General features: G+C 45.4%; 2 protein-coding genes across 2 annotated transcripts in view; both read left to right on the plus strand.

The window, feature by feature from the left end:
* Window positions 1-20,747, plus strand: part of LOC141108794 (lysine-specific demethylase 5C-like) — a gene marked incomplete in the record, with an annotated part of 93,363 nt that overhangs the window by 31,033 nt on the left and 41,583 nt on the right.
* On the plus strand, window positions 403-12,540 carry LOC141108793 (lysine-specific demethylase 5C-like). Its single transcript, XM_073600728.1, has 9 exons — window positions 403-641; window positions 743-881; window positions 1,199-1,378; window positions 2,766-2,906; window positions 2,989-3,516; window positions 7,987-8,038; window positions 8,124-8,326; window positions 9,854-10,072; window positions 11,617-12,540. Exons 1-9 carry the CDS (start codon window positions 436-438, stop codon window positions 11,623-11,625), a joined length of 1,677 nt encoding a protein of 558 aa, XP_073456829.1. The 5' UTR covers window positions 403-435; the 3' UTR covers window positions 11,626-12,540.

Consider the following 20,747-nt stretch of genomic DNA (forward strand, 5'->3'; position numbering starts at 1 on the left):
TGGTAAAAAATTTGATTTATTAATTCTGTTTTTTTCTGCTGTTTGCTGTAGGGGTAATGCTACAGTCATGACTCTGGGACAGTTTACATAAGCTTATTCATCGTATCCAAGCTCTTCCATGTGTCTTGAATCAGCTGCCAAAGCTGGAGGTAAGGCTTATAATTTATTGAATTACAGATGTGTGACAGATGGCAGACAGGCAAAAGTCCCCCCTCCCCCCCCTTTTTTTTTTTTTTTTTTTTTTTTTTTTTTTTTTAATTATATATCTCAATGTTTTTTTTCATCAGGACCTCTGGAGAAGGCAGAAGTCTTGCAAGAAGAAGCAAAGAAGTGTTTGCAGTCCCTGCCAGATAGCGCCCCCCCAGATGCAGGACATGGTTAAACGTGCCATTCTCTAGAGTGCTCCCACCTGAAGCCGAGCAGTTAGAGAGGCACATGCGCCAAGGGGAGTGGTTATCGCGGGTGCGGGCAGCTCTGGTCGCCGGGCGGTCGGGCACTCTTCAGGAATTGCGCTCTCTGCTGCAGGAAGCGGTTGAGGTGGCTGAGAGCCCCGCGGTGGAGAAAGCTCGCAGCGAGCTGCAGGAACTGATCACCATCGCTCTACGCTGGGAAGAGAAGGCGAAAATGTGCTTGGAGGCCAGGTGATGAGATTTGTGCTCTTGGGTAAAACAAGTGATCCACGACGGTTTCAAGGAATTGACTCTTTTAATAATAATAATTAATTTTATTTATTTATTTTCAGGCAAAAGCATTCACCTGCCACACTAGAGGCAATCATTAAAGAAGCGGAGAACATCCCAGTACAGCTTCCCAATACCCTGAGCCTGAAAGAAGCCCTTTGTAAGGCCAGAGCCTGGAGTGCTGATGTGGATGAGATACAGGTAAAGAGAAGGCAACACCAGTATAGTGATTCCCATGACCCATACAGAGCAGAAAAGCCCACCGTCCAATAAAAAGTAGTATATGTATGCGGGTCGCAGAACGTTTGTATAGGACACCTTTAGAAATGGCTTCCACGTGTCATAGCATGAGATCAGATTTTGAAGCTGTGATTGGCTGCTTCAAGTGGCTTTAATTCCAAGCTTTGCTGACACATGGCTACGCTATCCAGAAATGGAGGCATTCTGCCCCTAGTGTTAAGGCTTTGCTGTAATGGGCTTTGCGTATTATGGGATGTGTGCTTCCTTTTTTATTTTAGAGCGGGGATCATTACCCGTGCCTGGATGACTTGGAAGGGTTGGTGGCTGTGGGTCGGGACTTACCTGTGAAAATGGACGAGCTGCATCAGCTAGAGGTACAAGTGACCGCTGCACACTCCTGGAGGGAAAAAGCCGCCAAGACCTTCCTGAAGAAGAACTCGTGCTTCACCCTATTAGAGGTACAGGAGTCTTTCCAGCAGCGGTTCTAAAGGCAGAACATTTTTTTTTTTTTTTTTTTTACCGCAATGCATTTCCTGCATTAGGATAAAAAATGTGCCAGTATTTTTGTGTTCGTAGAAGAGAACAAGAAGACCTGGACAGCTGCACACCGGAATGGATAAATCCGTCTTTTTATTCAAAATACAGGATCATGGGGTACACAGAACACGACTGTGGGGTGGTACAAAAATATGTGACGCGTTTCGCACTTACACCATGTGCTTACTCACAGCTTTGAGTAAGCACTTGGTGTAAGTGTGAAACGCGTCAGTTATTTTTTGTACCACCCCACAGTCGTGTTCTGTGTACCTCATGATCCTGTATTTTGAATAAAAAGACGGATTTATCCATTCTGATGTGCGGCTGTCCAGGTCTTCTTGTTCTCTTCTACTTGCATAAGCATTCGGCCAGCACCTGGGGCTCTTCTCTTCCTGGAGGTAATGAGACACAAGCACTCTGGTTTAAGCCCCTCTTTGAGCGGAGGATCCCACATCATCTAGTATTTTTGTGTTGGCGCTACCTAATCTCGATCTAGCAATATCTCCACCTGCAGTGGGCAAAGCTGGTCTTCCCCTTCTCCTCGTCCTTGTTCTCCTTCTTGTTGTTCTTCTCGTTGTTGTTTGTTCTCCTCCTCCTCCTCCTCCTCCTCCTCCTCCTCCTCCTCCTCCTCCTCCTCCTCCTCCTCCTCCTCCTCCTCCTCCTCCTCCTCCTCCTCCTCCTCCTCCTCCTCCTCCTCCCAGAGGCAGCAGTGGGAACCATTGGCTCCTGCTGATGTCAATCAGATCCTGTAGGGGGGTGGGGCCATGCTGTACTATGTGTGTCTATGGACACACACAGCCCAGCTCAGGAGCCCGCATGTGCACCCTAATTGTAAGCGGCCTGCTATGGTGGAACATGCAGAAGAGGTGGGGGGACCCCATATACATACTCTTTTTTTAATATTTATGCATCGATTTATTTGTATTCACATTAAGTCCTGGTTCAGTGCAATGCAGGAAAGCCTGCTTTTCAGTGCCGGTTCACACATCGCACCTGAATTGCACACTGCGCTATGCGAACCGCTGGGGGTGTCAATGTGACGTTAAAGCGTGTGTTAACCCCCCCCCCCAAAAAAAAAAAATATATATATATATATATATATTATAAAAAAAACCTGGCTGACCCTGTCAGTTTCTATGTAAAATGACCATGATAATCATGGCTGCTGAGCCCTGACATCGTGGTCTATGTGCCTTCGTCATCCACAGCAACCCCCCCCCCCCTTCCTGCGGACCAGTATGAATTTCAGTAGATCCTTCCGTACACAATTTGTTGCATATTATTTTTTTTTTTTTTTTTTTTTTGTAGGTGCTGTGCCCGAGTGCGGATATTTCCTCAAGCAATGCGAAAAGGGCTCAGTGGAGGAAGGAGAAGGAACGGGGTCTGTACCGATCAGACATGGAGAGCCTGGGGCTGTCTGCACAGGACCTGCGAGACCCTGGCTGCATAGTGAGTACAGTACAGAGCCGGCATACGATCAGACTGATCGGCTCAGGTGATTAACCATCACGCCTCTCTCTCTCTCTCTCAGGTCCTGGCATTTAAAGAAGGTGAACAGAAGGAGAAAGCCGGCATTCTGAGGTTACGGACAATAAATTCTTCCATGGAGAGACGTTGCGTTTGCGTGTGCGGAGAGCCCCCGGGGGAGCTAATGATCCGCTGCGAACTTTGCCAGGACTTATTTCACGGGCTTTGCGTCCCCACCCCCAGACTGACTTCTTCTCACCGTGGTACACACTCCTCCTCCCCTCCTCCGGCCTGGTGGGAATGGGACAGCCGCTTCTTGTGCCCGCTCTGCGTACGGTCACGCCGCCCCCGGCTGCAGACCATCCTGTCTCTGTTGGTTGCTCTGCAGAAGCTGCCCGTACGGTTGCCGGAGGGGGAGGCGCTGCAGTGTTTAACGGAAAGGGCGATGAGCTGGCAAGACCGGGCGCGCAGGGTCTTGGCCACGCCGGAGATATCGGCCGCCGCGGCGACCTTGGTGGAGAAGAGGAAGAAGCTGCAACACAACAAAGACCCTCAGGCACTGAGAGAGACGACCTGCAATGAGCAGACGCCTGTAAGTAACTGCAGCCTGTCATTTTAAGGGGGAGGGGGGGCACTGCACAGAGACGCTACTTGCACCCCTTGAAATATGTATTGTATATGTGAACCCAATTTTTTTTTAACCTGACAAATAATTTGTCATTTGTTCATGTTTTGATACACTTAAGCCAGGGGTCTTCAAGCTATGGCCCTCCAGTTCAGGAACTACAATTCCCATCATGCCTAGTCATGTCTGTGGATGTGAGTTCTACAATACCTCATGGGATGTGTAGTTCTGCAACAGCTGGAGGGCCGTAGTTTGAGGATCCCTGACTTACACTCGGTACGATTGTTGGCAGGGGATTGCCTGTTTACAGACTGTTGTCCTAAAAATCTTAGCGTTAGTACGCTCCTTTTAATTGTCCAACTTTCGGCCAACAAATATTGGCTGACAGGCTAGTAAATTTTCGGCGGTCAACGGTTTGATGTCAGAATTTCGAAAAGGTCTGTACACAAATCCGTGACACGAAGGTCGAAAGTACAAACACGCATGGTCGGAATCAATGCTCACCAAACTCGAAATAGGCAGAAGGGAGGCCCAAAGGGTGGCGCTCAAGAGCTGAAGTTCCTCGTAGTACGTCGCTACGTTCGTGTTTTTTGGCATTGTGTACCATTGGTATGCAAGACAAGATCCCGTCACACGCCCATTTTGACAAAAATCAGACGCTCGGTTTGCCCAACAATCCGTACCGTGTGTACGAGGCTTTAAGTCTTAGTCCTTCCACATAATGGAGCTGTGCCGCTACTTTCTGGGTTTCACCTTCCTGGTTAATGGACAATGAATCGATTTTATGAAGAGGATTCATTATCCATTAATAGTTTCTGTAGCCCAGCTGGTGGGTTCATAGTGATCAGTGGCATCATCTTTGTTGAGCAGGGGTGGGGCTAAAGGTGATCTCTGGCCACACCTCTATCCTCTCGAGTTAAATCATTAGGATTAACTACTTCTGCTTCAGAGGGTTTTATCCCCCCCCCCCCCATGACCAGGCCATTTTTTGTTATTCAGCACTGTACTACCTTAACTAGTACAGTACGTAATTGCTCGGTCATGCAACACTGTACCCAAATGAAATTTTATCCTTTTTTTTTTTTTTTTTTTTTTTTTTTCACACAACTAGAGCTTTCTTTTGGTGGTATTTGATCACCACTTTTTTTTGTTTTTAATAAAATATCTATATAGAGAAAATATATATATCCGAAAAAATTTTGGAAAAAAAGAGCTCTTTTTTTTTTTTTTTTTTTTTTTTTTTTTTTTTTTTTTTTTTTTTTTTTTTTTTTTTTTTTTTTTTTTTTTTTTTTTTTTGCTACAAACCTATCCAATAAAGAAAAAAAATCAAATTTCTTCATAAATTTAGCCCAAATGTTTTCTGGTACATACATGTCTTTGATGAAATCGCAAAAGGCGTATATTGATTGGATTGTAGTGTCTACAAACTATGGGATATATACTGAAATTTTGTTTTTATTTTAAATTTTTTTTTTTATACTACTAATAGCGGTGATCAGCGACTTATAGTGGGACTGTGATGCGGTGGGCAATCTGACACCGAGTGGGAACTGACATCACCACTGACACTAATACAGTGATCAGTGCTAATACTATGTACCGTCACTGTACTAATGACACTGGCTGGGAAGGGGTTCACATCTAGGGGCAATAAAGGGGTTAAATGTGTGCCTAACAATGTGTGTATTATGTGCTGATGATTAGTAAAGATCTCTTTTTCTTAGGAAACGGAGATTGTTCCCTCTGTAAAGAGCTCTGTGTTGATTGTAAACACAGGGCTCTAGGCTGTGATTGGACACAACCGATCAGCAGGACCCAGCCATGGATCGTTGGCAGGTACCTGCTGACAGACTCCTGTAATCACAGCGGGTGTCGGGGGAGGGGTGCGGTCCACAAGTGGTTAAGTAAAAAAAAAAAAACCTTTTTTTTTTTTTTTTTTTTATATATATATATATATATATATATATATATATATATATATATATATATATATATATATATATATATATATATATATATATATACACACACATATATATATATATATATATATACTTTAGCTCTTCTTTCTTCTTTCTTCTTTCTTCTTCTTCCCTTCTCCTCCTTCTTTCTTCTTCCTACTCCTTTAGTCTCATGACCCAGACATGAGTTAATGTCCCAGTCTGGGTTAGGTGAACACTACCCATTGGCTGTCTAGTGGTGAGGCGTGTCGGTGCGCCCCCCCCCCCCCATTTTCTCCCTGGAGAATCCTTGTCTCCCTGAGCTGTGTTCTGGATTTCCAGAACAAGCTGGTGCCTTCTGCATTGTTGGATCCCATTCTGGTTAAACAAAATATGTCACCAGCACACCAGGGATCTCCAGAATGGGTCCAAAGCTTTTTGTTCAGCATCATAATTCCAAAAAGCGTCCTTTTGGAGCCACGCGGGAGACCTGGTCACCATGCCTGATGAAGGGGTCCTGCGTGGCTCCAAAACGTTGCCTTTGTAATTTTATGACGTGATCGCTGAATAAAGCTTTTGGACCCGTTCTGGAGATCCCTGGTGTGCTGGTGACAGACATTTTTGCTTTTGGATGTCTTGGGTTTCCAGCCAACAGTCGCTGCAGCACCCACCTCACATTTACAGCCATTTTCAGGAACGTGCATTTGGGAATGTGTTTTGCCCTCCTGTGGTTAAGTCTCCTGGTTTGGACACTATCCAGGTACTGCTGTATCTTCACATTGAGGGGATGTAAGGTCTTCTGCCTCGTAGTTTGGGTCTGGTTCCAATTGTGGACGATGCCGTGGGGTCTCAGTCTTGCCCATGCGGATCCCCCAAGGGGACAGCCTTACCATAGATTGTCCCTTTCATATGAAAAAAGATTAGCTGCACTCTGCTTAGCTCCTCCTTAGCGTGTGTATATATGTGTGTATATATGTGTGTATATATGTGTGTGTATGTGTGTGTGTGTATATATATATATATATATATATATATATAATTTTTTTTTTTTAATAGTCAATGACTTGACTGCATACAGCAGTGTCTCTACCCAAGAACCAACCTTCCTTGATGGGGTTCCCCACCGTGATGCAAATGGATGCGGGGTCAGCAAGGAATCTGGCCGGCCCAGACATTGGAACTGATGAACCGGAAGTAACTAGCTGGATGTGCGTCACCGTGGTACCGGAAGTGACAACACCCACACCAAAGGAAGATCCCCGACAGGCTACAGATTCTCTGGTCTCCAAGACAACATGTTTTGAGGCCTTCAAGTCCCTTCCGGTGTTTCTCGGCTGGCCAAATTCCTTGCTGACTCCACATTCATCTACACCAGAGACCGTGAGACACCTGCAGGAGGTCGGGTGTTAGCTGGCACATCTTCACAAGCAACCCCACTGAGGCTGGCTACACAAATCCATATGCTTCACACTATGGACTGCCTATGTAAGCAACCCTTATGCCCCGTACACACGGTCGGACTTTGTTCGGACATTCCGACAACAAAATCCTAGGATTTTTTCCGACGGATGTTGGCTCAAACTTGTCTTGCATACACACGGTCACACAAAGTTGTCGGAAAATCCGATCGTTTTTAAACGCGGTGACGTAAAACACGTACGTCGGGACTATAAACGGGGCAGTAGCCAACAGCTTTCATCTCTTTATTTATTCTGAGCATGCGTGGCACTTTGTCCGTCGGATTTGTGTACACACGATCGGAATTTCCGACAACGGATTTTGTTGTCGGAAAATTTTATCTCCTGCTCTCCAACTTTGTGTGTTGGAAAATCCGATGGAAAATGTCCGATGGAGCCCACACACGGTCGGAATTTCCGACAACACGCTCCGATCGGACATTTTCCATCGGAAAATCCGACCGTGTGTACGGGGCATTAGCCTTCTACCAGGGATGTCCAACCTGCAGCCCACGAGAGTTCAGCATGCCTCCTGGGGTATGTCTGGAGGAATGTCGTGCAAGTATAGAAGCTACAGTGACCTGCAGGGAAAAGCTAGACACAGGCGTGTGGAGGGATGCCAGGGATTCTGTGCCATGATTGCAGGCGGGGCGGCCTGCACTGGAAATCCAGGCACGGATGGAGGATGCTGGGGCTGCTGGTTTTTGTAATGGCAACGGCAGCAGTGAACACAGGGACTCCCGATAGCGCTAGGCAAGTAAATGCAGCATGAGGTGCTGGTATGGACTTCCCCATGTCCACAACCTCCCATCTATCTTCCTACCTTCGGGGGGGGGGGATTTGTGTTCCAAGTTAAGAACTCTGTTTCCATGGGCGCATGGTATTTTGGAGCTTCACAGGTATACTACCATTCGTTATTTGGTGCCAACTTGTAAGTGGCAGTCCTTGGAAACCCATATAGCTCTGCGTTCATCTACTGTGAAGGGTTATAATGTACAGCTTGTGTATTTATTCTCTTTGTGGCTTTATTTTTTTGGCAGCTACCCCATGAGAATGGAGACACACACTTTGAGAACGGCACAGCAATGCCAGGTAATGTTAACCTCTTGTGTTCCTCGGCCCTCCAGGTGCTGGTGGTTGCATGTAACTAACTTGTCCTCTTTCCCTCACACTGAAGATCTGGATGCCATGGCTGCTCTCCTCCCTCAAAACGAAAAGACTCCGGTTCTGGAAATGTCCATTGGTTCTCGGGCGCTTTTAGAAGACCTGATGCTGGAAGGGGATCTTCTCGAAGTGACACTTGAAGAAGAACTGAGCATTTGGAGATTGCTGCAAGTGTCGCAGACGGCGTGCGTGGAGAGACTAAAGACTCTTATAGAAGTAAGAAATCCTCCCCTGTGATGGTCATGTGTCCTTCTAAACCTTCATACAAAGTTACCAGCATCTCCTACGAATGTTCTGCTGGATGCTGGTCATCGTAGAATATTTTGGTTATGTTGGATGTGGACTGCTCACAAACCGTGGTCCTAGGGGTTTCAGAATTTCTCAAGAATGAAGCTTTAAAAAAAAAAAAAAAAAAAAGTAAGGTGCTGGACCCAAATGTGAGTAAGAACTTTTGAAGGCTTCTATCAGCTTGGGTGTTCCAGGAGATCCCTGGAGCCATCTGAACAGTGTATAAAGAGATGATGGTGCCAGAAGTCCAGTAAAAAATTTGCAACAGGAAGTCAGAAGATGTAGCTAATACATTTCAGGGCTCACAAATATGCATTTATTGGGGCTTGTATGTTAGTGGTGATTGTATTGCACAGTGATTGTAACATAGATTAATTAATCGCAGCACAGGTAGCCAACAATCATTACTTTTAAATACCCTTTCCAGTAGCAATTGCTGCTGGCCTACCAGCCCAGATGAATGGGGATTTTGGAGCCCCAAAATGTGTTGGCTCTAAGTGGTTATAGCCGCAGGCTAACTGGTTTCGCCATTGTATGTGCTTCCTCAGGACTCCTCCTTAAACACACTGCCTCGGCATACAGAAAAACTTGTGTGTGCAAGCTGGGACACTCATGGCTACAGCTGAGCCTGCTATATAAAGAGTTCCTTTTTTTTAATGCCTACAGATTTACTTTTATACAGTTTTAAAAACTTTACAGTTCTTGCTGTGACTAGTACTGAGATCAAGCCCAAGGGCAAACTTTAACATGAACTAGAATAGGTCTTAGAAGTTCATGTTTCTCTGATAAGTGACCACACATTTACAGCGCTGTAAGTGTCTAGTATGGCTTCCCACAGAGGAGATGAACACCTATTCCCCCATCTCCTCTGAAAAATGAACCCGGAAGTGACAATGATTTCATCACTTCCAGGTTCAGAGTTTTCACTTTTTGGTACTAACAGCCAGGGAGGCGCTAACCGAGTACGATCTGTGCTTGGTTTGCTGCTCTGTAGGGCAGAGGAGACATCGGGGATCTAATTGGGCTCCTGATATCTCCATAAATAGAACATTTTTGTGGCCCAAGCTACCCACATGGGGGCCCCTTTGTGATTGCAATTTTTTTTTAAATGTGTGTGTTTGCGCCTATATGTATGTGTGTGTGTGTGTATATATAGATAGATAGATATATTCTCTGTCTCTTTTTATATTTATATATAGATATATTCTCTCTCTTTTTATATATAGATATATTCTCTCTCTTTTTATATGTATATATAGATATATTCTCTCTCTCTCTATAGAGAGAGAATATATATTATCTATATCTATCTAAAATATACTTGAGAGTATTTTATTACGTTTATGTGGCACTTGTTCTCTAGCAGTGAAGGATGTGTAATGCAAGAGGCTGCAGCAATATTAAGATATAAAGCCAGCAAGAACCACGGCCTCAAGTCTGTGTTTTGTCTGACAGATCGACCGGTGTGAACGGAGGGCCAACCGTCCGAAGGGCAAAGACCACGATAAGAGGAAGAAGAGGAGGAGCGAGCGGGTGGAAGGGGGTTACCCCCCACCAACACTCCAGAAAGAGGAGGTGGGACCAAAGAGAAGTCGCAGTGATCGGGCACTGGACACGGCACCTGAGAAGGAGAGTCCAAGGAAAGTGGGGACAGAAAGTAACCAGAATGGAGAGGTGAGTTCAGGGGGACTGAGCGCTCGCACTCCCGCTGTCATTTTTGTAAGCGTGCATTGGACAACACTTCCATTTTTTTTCACTTTCCAAAATGTGTCTTTACACTGATCATTTCCCTAATGACATCTTGGTAGGGGCAGGGTTTTGCTTCCTCATGTCAGAGCCTCCAGCAAGGAGAACAGTTAATAGCACAGTAGTCAAATCTCACTGATCGGTTCCCCAGTGCCATGCCCTGTTCTGCATTGTGTGGAGGGGGCCATCTTGGTAGGGACAGGGTTTCCTTCTTTATATCAGAGCCTCCAGCAAGGAGAACCAGGAGCAGCACAGCAGTGAGATTTGGGGATGATGTCACTATTGTGCTGCCCCCGGTTCTCCTTGCTGGAGGCTCTGACATGAGGAAGCAAAACCCTGCCCCTACCAAGTTGGGTGCCTCCACACAATGCGAACAAGGCATGACATTTGGGAAATGATCGGTGAGATTTGGGGAGGATGTCCCTAATCATTTCCCAAATGTCATGCCTTGTTCTGCATTGTGTCGAGGTGGCTCATCTTGGTAGAGGCAGGGTTTTGCTTCCTCATGTCAGAGCCTCCAGCAAGGAGAACCTTTTTAATAGCACAGTAGTGACATCCTCAACTCTCACTGATCATTTCCCCAGTGCCATGCCCTGTTCTGCATTGCGTGGAGGGTACTCATCTTGGTAGGGGCAGGGTTTCCTTTTATATCAGAGCCTCCAGCAATTGAGAACTGGGAGCAGTACTGTAATGACATCCCCAAATTTCACTCACTGATCTTTCCCCCAATGCCATGCCTTGTTCTGGATTGTGTGGAGGTGGCCATCTTTGTAGGGGCAGGGCTTTGCTTCCTCATGTCAGAGCCTCCAGCAAGGAGAACCGAGAGCAGCACAGTAGTGACGACATCGCCAAATCTCACTGATCTTTTCCCCAATGTCATGCCGTGTTCTGTATTGTGTGGGGGCTGGCCATCTTGGTAGAGGCAGGGCTTTTTTTTCATCATGTCTGCCTCCAGCAAGGAGAACCTGGTGCAGTACAGTAATGACATCAAATCTCACTCGCTGATCTTTTCCCCCAATGTCATGCCTTGTTCTGTATTGTGTGGAGGCGGCCATCTTGGTAGAGGCAGGGCTTTTCTTCATCGTGTCTGAGCCTCCAGCAAGGAGAACTGGGAAGAGCGCAGTAGTGACCTCTCCAGAGAATAGCCGTCCACAGTCTTGGATCTCACACTGCAGATAAACCGCTATGAGGTTGTAGTCATATTAGTGCCTAGGCACACTCGCATACCAGGAAGTATAACACTTATTTTTTAGAAGGAATTTAATACAAGATGTGGTTTAGTGCTTGGTCACAATTTTTGCATCTTTAGTCATTCCCTATAAGGTTGCAAATCTTATTCAGTCCACTCTAATTGGCTCAGTAGCCAGCCAATACAAATATGCTTTTACATTTGGTTTTCTGGACCCAGAACTTGCTGTGGAAGGTGATAAGTGTACCCAATAACTTTTTATTTTATTTTTTTTCTTGTGCAGCGTTTGTGACACTCAGCCTGAAGAGCCGCGACGCTCCCCAAAACTGGGATGGTGATGCTCTTACCAGACAACACGTTCAGTTTTACCTCCGCTGAAGAATGGTGAGAGGCAACTGTGGGGAGGGGGGGGTTGACGAGACCCGGGACCCCCCCTCCTCTCTACCTCTTACACAGCAATTCTGTTCTCCCATCTCCCCTGAAGATTTGGGGTGTACCTCTCTGGGGACATCTAGTTGAAGCTGGTGCTACCGTCACATGACAATTGTCAGTGCTTGCCTATGGACTTTTGTTTGTGGACCCTTAAACACGTGAGGGGGGGGGGGGGGGGGTTCCCTTTTTCTATATATGTCTCAAATCCAAGCAATTACCCTGGCTGTAGGCCCTGAAGGGAGTCGCTCTAGAGGCCCTTTACTTGTCCTGCCCTGAAAGAACGGGGACCCCCTGACAAGCATGTTTATTTTTTGCCACACCCCCCCCCCCCCCCCCTTCTGTCCCCGGAAGCCTGAAGCCTCAAGACCAGCATCTGGTGCCACGTGGATGGGGCTTCTAATGTCGCAAAGAAAGTGGAACATTAATTTTATTTTATATTTTCTTTTGGGCTTGGGAGGGGGTCACCCCCTTTTTTTTCTTTTAATTTATTCTATTCTCCTCGTGTTTGATAGTTTTCACTAACTTACACCCCCCCCCAAACTCATCCTCTATAGTCCAGGATTTACAGGGCTCTCTCTCTCTCTCTGCACCTCCAACCCCAAGTTAAGACATGTTCACTTTTGTTCAGGACACTTTTGTTTAAAAAGTTTAAAAAAAAAAAATAAAAAAATTTCTAAGTAATGTAAAAGGTTAAAAAATTTTACCCTTTAAAATTCCCTTGTGGAGGGTTATCTTTTCTGACATGTAGAAATAAAGATAGAGGTTTTTTTTTGGACTTTGTCTCCCGGTTTGCATTGCAAAGGCAAACTCCAAGCTGTATTATACCTCAGTATTGCAGACGTTTATTTTGCATAAATTATGTTTAGCATCACTATAAAAAAAAAAAAAAAAAAAAAGGAAAAAAGAAAACTGGGACTTGGTTTATGTTGCTGGGGGGGGGTTCCCTCTTTTTTTTGGTTCTCAAGAAACGAAACCTATCATAAGTACTCAACCTGCGGCCCTCCAGCTGTTGCAGAATTACAAGTCCCATGATGCATTATTGCAAGGCTGCCAGTTACAAGTATGACTCCCAAAGGCAGAGACCTGATGGGACTTGTAGTACCCGCCAACAGCTGGGGGGCCACAGGTTGAGCACCCATCTAAATGAAGTTCTTTTGGATTAGAATGCATCTGTTGGGTTCTGCTAACTGGTAAACCATTCTTTTTTTAGGTAGAAGGGGGGGGGGAAAGATCAGGACCCCACTTCGGTGTCAAACATTCCGTTTTATTACAAATCCACCTGGGCGAAATGCGTCGGACATGGCCTGTGCAGAAGCTGATGGATTTTTAATAACTGAATAGTTGTCGTCAGCGTGCGGCCCTCATCTTTGTCTCCTGGTGTTTTTACGTGGAGCAGGACATGCTCCTTCCAGTACCGGCACCTAGCGGGGACCTTGAACCTAGAGGAGATGTACAGGATGGAGTGTTGTCTTGCTCTTCTTTCCTAGATTCGTTTTGAATATTGTTCTGCATTGCCTCTGTGTAGGGGGCAGGACTTTGCTTCCTCATATCAGCGCTGCCTTCCTAACTGGTGGTTACATATTCAAGAAGAAGCGTGTGTGTGTGTGTGTATATGTATGTATATATAGACATAATTTACACACAGTATCTCCCAGAAGTAAGTACACCCCTCACATTTTTGTAAATCTTTTCTTCTATCTTTTCATGTGACAACACTGAAGAAATGACACTTTGCTACAATGTAAAGTAGTGAGTGTACAGCTTGTATAACAGTGTAAATTTGCTGTCCCCTCAAAATAACTCAACACACAGCCATTAATGTCTAAACCGCTGGCAACAAAAGTCAGTACACCCCTAAGTGAAAATCTCCAAATTGGGCCCAATTAGCCATTTTCCCTCTCCCCGGTGTCATGTGACTCGTTAGTGTTACAAGGTCTCAGGTGTGAATGGGGAGCAGGTGTGTTTAAATTTGGTAAAAAAGGGAAATATTACTGCGTTGGCAAATAATAAATAGAACAAGCAGCAAGCTCCTGTGAGATATGCACAGCATCAATCAAAATTCAAAAATAAGTTACACTAAACAAATAACTAATTAAAATAGTGAAAATTAAATAGGTAATTAAGTCCATCCAGTGAAGTTATATCCAAGATCATCCCACAATGATCAAAAATGAAAGTGCACCAAGAAATGAGTGATGTTCAGAAAAAGTGACTTCCACCTACTGTTAAATTTGGGGTTATCGCTCTCACTCTCTCATACTGGTCACTGGAAGTTCAACATGGCACCTCATGGCAAAGAACTCTCTGAGGATCTGAAAAAAAAGAATTGTTGCTCTACATAAAGATGGCCTAGGCTATAAGAAGATTGCCAAGACCCTGAAACTGAGCTGCAGCACGGTGGTCAAGACCATACAGTGGTATAACAGGACAGGTTCCACTCAGAACAGGCCTCGCCATGGTCCACCAAAGAAGTTGAGGTCACGTGCTCAGCGTCATATCCAGAGGTTGTCTTTGGGAAATAGACGTATGAGTGCTGCCAGCATTGCTGCAGAGGTTGTAGGGGTGGGTGGGTCAGCCTGTCAGTGCTCAGACCATACGCCGCACACTGCAACAAATTGGTCTGCATGGCTGTCGTCCCAGAAGGAAGCCTCTTCTAAAGATGATGCACAAAGACTGCAGTTTGCTGAAGACAAGCAGACTAAGGACATGGATTACTGGAACCATGTCCTGTGGTCTGATGAGACCAAGATAAACTTATTTGGTTCAGATGGTGACAAGCGTGTGTGGGGGCAACCAGGTGAGGAGGACAAAGACAAGTGTGTCTTGTCTACAGTCAAGCATGGTGGTGGGAGTGTCATGGTCTGGGGCTGCATGAGTGCTGCCGGCACTGGGGGGTTACAGATCATTGAGGGAACCATGAATGCCAACATGTACTGTGACATACTGAAGCAGAGCATGATCTCCTCCCTTCAGAGACTGGACCGCAGGGCAGTATTCCAACATGATAACCACCCCAAACACACCTCCAAGACCACCACTGCCTTGCTATAGAAGCTGAGGGTAAAGGTGATGGACTGGCCAAGCATGTCTCCAGACCTAAACCCTATTGATCATCTGTGGGACATCCTCAAACGGAAGGTGGAGGAGCGCAAGGTCTCCAACATCCACCAGCTCTGTGATGTCATCATGGAGGAGGGGAAGAGGACTCCAGTGACAACCTGTGAAGCTCTGGTGACCTCCATGCCCAAGAGGGTTAAGGCAGTGCTGGAAAATAATGGTGGCCACACAAAATATTGACACTTTGGGCCCAATTTGGACATTTTCACTTAGGGGTGTACTGACTTTTGTTGCCAGCGGTTTAGACATTAATGGCTGTGTGTTGAGTTATTTTGAGGGGACAGCAAATTTACACTGTTATACAAGCTGTACACTCACTACTTTACATTGTAGACAAGTGTCATTTCTTCAGTGTTGTCACATGAAAAGATAGAAGAAAAGATTTACAAAAATTATGAGTGGTGTATTTAATTTTGTGAGATACTGTGTGTATAATTGATTGAGGCGTTCTTTGATTTAGATTGGGTGGTGGGGACTTCAGTCTTCATCTCATCCAATCCAAGAATGCCTTGTAATCACTGGAATAAAAAAAATACAAGGTTTTTTCCAAAATGACAGCAGTACCAAGCGAATGACCCCCTGTGCTTACTATGTAGAAGGACAGCCACTCAGCACTGAGAGGTGCATACTTGCATTGGACCGATGTAACTATGCTATGGAAATCGTACTTAAACTTCAGCCTTTTAAGGGTAACTACCCCCCCCCCCCCCCCCATCCTTTTTATAGCTAAAGAAGCTGCCATCTTAGCCTCTGTTTGATCAGTAGTTATGGTGCTGCACATGTGATCAGTTAGGACCCCAGCCGTTTTAATGGCATGGCAGTTTGGTTGAGAGCACAAGCAACTGTGACCGTGATTCATGCCTTGATTTGTAACTGGTTTTGGAAACCGTAAACTTGATGGTTTTAGTTCCATTTTAAGATCCCTGAAGTAATGAATGATCTGATGTAATAAAGATTATCTTTCAGGTTTTATACTATTTAGAAATCGTATTTGACAATTGAAGAACAATCTGTCACAATATTGCAATGGCAGCCTAGGTCAGGCTTTTTAGTGAGAGACTATGGCAGTTCTGCAGGCAGATGACCTAAAGCATGATGGAACAGAAAATGTTGTCAGAATTGCCCCTTTCTGGGCAATTCTTCGGCGGCATGTGAACGGGTTGTCAGTCGCCTCCACACACAGTTTCTAGATACATTTTTGGGTCTGCACTCCGATCTTTTTCTTTTGTAACTTGCTTGCAGGCAGCATAGGTAGGTGTTTTCTGGATGACGAACGTGGTGTTATGTATAGAGCATAAAGTTTTCTGCTGCAACAAGGGATCCAGTTCCACATCCCCTTATGGCCAGTCTCATAAAGATCCCAGACCTTGCCTGATCCGAATACAAAGAAATGCAATGAGTAGGGTCAACGCTGCTTGCTGCTAGACCAAAGTTTATAGCTGCAAGCAGGTGAACAAATAGGCTCTTTTTCTTGACAACTGTCTATACTGGGCAACTGTTTTTTTTTCATCTGGGTAGAGCCAGGGCTTTGCTTCCTCATGTCAGATCTGCCCTCCTAACTGGTGAAGGAATATTCAAGACGAAGCAGCAGGAATGGTGGAGGAAACGCCGATCCCAGAGAATGAAGCAGAAGCAGGGAGGTTCTTGTACTGCAGATCCTCAGGTATAACGTTAGTCTAGCAGAGTTAGCAGCTGTACTCATTGCATTTTGTTTGTTAGAAATACTGTTGTAGCTATAAATGCTATCGCGTTCATTAAACGACACAGCCAGATCTTCATGATGGATGGGTCACTTGCTGGTTCACGGGACATGGACTCCAGAGGAAACCAGACTACCAATCGACATTCTGGAGTATCTTATGACGGAAACCAGACTTCCCATCAACATCCTGGAGTATCTTCCTAGAGTAAACCAGATTTCCCATCACCATCCTGGAGTACCTTCCTGGAGGAAACCAGATTTTCCCACAAACGTTCTGGAGAACCTTCTGAAGGAAACCAGACTTCCCATCAACATTCTGGGGTACTTTCCTAGAGGAAACCATATTTCCCATCGATGTTCTGGAGTACCTTCCGAAGGAAACCAGACTCCCCATCAACCTTCTGGAGGAAACCAGACTTCTCATCAACATCCGATTTTAGTCTGGACACAAAGTTCCACTTCTGGCTTTGACAAAAATTCTCTAAGTGTAGAGACCATTTCCCCTTATCGAGACTGGTTGAGGATAATCCAGTTGCCAGTTGTCCACTCCCCAAAATGTGGACTGCTGACATAGCTGGGGAATGCAGTTCCACCCAATCGAGAGCCTGAGACACCACCTAGAGCCACGGCCAAGCTTTTGTTGCCGCCTTGGTGATTGATGTAAGCCATAGCTGTGGTATTCTCCGACTGAGTTTGGGCAACCCTCGAGAACCGTCCAATGGGAGAGGGAGAGCCGAACTGCCGGAGCTCCTGGATGTTGATGGGAAGTCTGGTTTCTTCCCAGAGTCCTCTCCTCTGAACTGACACGTGACCCGGCTGTGTTTTCAATGAACTCCAGAGAAAAGGATTCTACGGTAAGTACCAAAATTGGTTCCACAAGACAAGAGGCACGCTGGTAGTAGGAGGGGTTATCTTGGGCCACAATTTTTTTTTTTTTCCATTTTGTTTTGCTAGTGTCCAATCATCCTGTTGATGACAGTATAACACAAACGTTTTAGGGCTTCTGGTGTGCCTCAATGGACTTCAAGAAAAGGATCTTATGGTGAGTACAGAAATCATAATCCTTACCAGAACAGAAGGTAAGGGCAAATCTTCCAGTGAGGACACCTGATTCAGTGCCAACTGTCTGAGAAAGATTCTCACTTCCTGTTGCATCCCTGGGACAGGAAGTGAAGGAAAATCCCCACAATGGGAAATAATCTGATGGGTTTAAAAATAATAGATTACAGAACATGTATACATATATGCTTTTTTGTAAAATTCAAGCTATGTCTCTCCCCAGGTATATGTACCTTCACCCTGCTCTTACTTTGCCATTATTATATTACTGTAAGTAAAACTTTGGCTGCAGTGATGTGGAGTCTCCAGCAGGTAGTGCTCTTGTACTTTATTTCCCTACTCCCAGCAATCCCTCAAAAAAAAAAGTAGAGTATACCATGACGGGCTGGGTGCCAATACCGCCATGAGAACAAAGGGTGAGGATATTACAATTTGAATGTTCAGGTTGTGGGAATGTGTGCAAATATTGTAGCCATAGAAGCATCATGTTAAACAGACCTTGCATTAAAAAGTGACCTAATGCCATATTCTACCATGCCCACTCAAATTGGTAATCCAACATAAGGTATAAAAACATAAAGAAAAGAACCTAAACCCCCCCCACCCACCCACCTCATACTGGTGAACTGACCCAGTACAGAGAAGAGTTCTTACACCACCCTGAGGCTGTCATGGATGGAGTCACCAGACCAGGTTGGCTTTAGTTGTTGAGTCAATAAGAAAACCGTAAATAGTCTCAAATACCGTAATTGTCCTTCCCGTACCGGGAAAGTGTCTTCAGGCTCCGTGAGCACATGCCTGGCTTGGGGAACCAATGTGACCTGAGGGAGGGAGCCATGTGCATGAACTCTATGATACAGATATGGCAACCAGAATCTGTTCCAAATGAGCAGCACAGAGGAAGATCTTTTGGTTAGTGAATTAGAAATGTGGGAAAAAAATTAAAACAATGTGAAGCAACGGGTCAATGATGGCTACCCCAAGCTAAGACTAAAGGACCAGTGGCTAAGGGAGTGGCGAAGCCCTTGGAGGTGGAGCAGTAGCTGTAGACCAGCCTTTCTCAACCTTTCTGACATGAAGGAGCCCTCAAAATAATCTTTGGTCACAGGGAACCCCTGCTAAGAACTACATTGATCTATAGCTGGTCATTGGGAATCCCCCCTATATGGATAAAAAGATATTTGGGGTCAGTGATTACTTGTCTGAATAGCAACATGGCTCATTCCTCAAGGAACCCCCTAGCAACCTCTGGAGCAGTGGTCTTCAAACTGCAGCCCAGGGGCCGGATGTGGCCCTTGGCTTGCCTTTTATCTGGCCCTTGGGGCACTATTCCCCCTCCCCACTGACACCATTGATGGGATGCTATAACTCCCACTCAGACAATCGAAGGGGCACTATTTACCCACACTGATACCATCGAGGGGAGCACTATTCCTCCCACGGAAGCCGACTGGGGAACTATTCCTTCCATTCAAACCAATGATGGGGCATTGCTTATGCCCACTCATGCTGGGGCCTTGTCTGCTCCCACTGGTCACAATTTGACCCCCTAAAGTCTGAAGGACATTAAACTGCTGGCCCTTCACTTGGAAAGTTTAGAGACCCCTGCTCTAGAGATGCCCTGGGACTTCATAGAATACTGGTTGAGCAAGGCTGCTGTTGTAGACCTTTCTGATAGGAAGGGACCTGTACTTTTTGGTCTCCCATGCTCCCCAACCAACCTTTGTTTCTGGCGCTTCTAGTTGTAATATGTATGCTCTTCTTATTTTGGGTTAACTCCTTTTCCGTAGGACAGGTTCTTGTTTAGGGACTGCAAAAGTCCATCTAAAAGCACATGGCTAGTGTTTGGCAGCTTTCTGCAAATCAGAAAGCCTTATCCAGCTCCTCACCGCCACTTTTCCCTGACCGATCTCCTTGTGTCTGAAAAGCTTCAGACTTCAGAGGCAGTGTGGAATCAGGAGGTAAGCTCTCTGTGTGCATTTTAAAAATGATGGAATATAGACCAAGTGTAGTCCAGACAAGGGCCCCTGAAGCTCTGACGGTGAAGTGGGAAATATAAAACAAGTGTGCAGCAGACATTTTGTAAACGGTGAGCACCTTCTCTGATCCACTACTCCCGTGCTGCACAGAGCTCTCCTACAACACATATGCAATGGTGAAAGTTTGGACATTGGCATGGGATGCCGGCAAATGTGGCTGCGATCAGGAAATGGACTCATTGGGGCTTGGTGAGTGCTCAGTAAAAGTTTTGTGCGGACAGCATTTGCTCTGAACTGTTTTGCTATGTTTTGGTTCCCCAAAGGTTGTTTTAAACTAATTAATAAAGGGATATTTGTTTACTGGCGGTATTTTGCCCATCAAACGGCACTTCTCTATTGGTACTTTTTGGGGGTTGGTAGGTCTGTTACGTTATCACATATGGTTTCTGTGGCCACTTCCAGCTGCTTCTGTAACTTTCTGTAGAGCAGCTTTTCTCAACCTTTTTTTTTTTTTAACATGGAGGAACCCCCTGGAAATAACATTTGGGTCTCGGGGAGCACCTGCTAATAATTGTGGAATTAAACAATATGGCATACTTGGGGTACTTTCTGCCCAAGGCTCTGCTATATAACCAAATTTATTTTCATAATGATGCCCAGACGAGTGTTCCCTCACCATAGGGGATACTTTTTTCCCATGTGCCACCTAAGTGCCCCCTTAGATTCATGGTTGGTGGGAGAAGGACCAACTTTGGGAGAGGAACCTCATTATGTTGATCAGTGGGAAGAATGTTCCTTACATTGGTGATCAGTGGGAAGAATGTTCCTTACATTGGTGGTCAGTGAGAAGAATGTTCCTTACATTGGTGGTCAGTGAGAAGAATGTTCCTTACATTGGTGATCAGTGGGAAGAATTCTCCTTACGTTGGAGGTCGGGGAAGAATGTTCCTTACGTTGGAGGTCGGGGAAGAATGTTTCTTACGTTGGTGATCAGTGAGAAGAATGTTCCTTACATTGGTGATCAGTGAGAAGAATGTTCCTTACATTGGTGATCAGTGAGAAGAATGTTCCTTACATTGGTGGTCAGTGAGAAGAATGTTCCTTACATTGGTGATCAGTGGGAAG

This window comes from Aquarana catesbeiana, linkage group LG09, assembly GCF_042186555.1.
Source record: "Aquarana catesbeiana isolate 2022-GZ linkage group LG09, ASM4218655v1, whole genome shotgun sequence".
Lineage (NCBI taxonomy): Eukaryota > Metazoa > Chordata > Amphibia > Anura > Ranidae > Aquarana > Aquarana catesbeiana.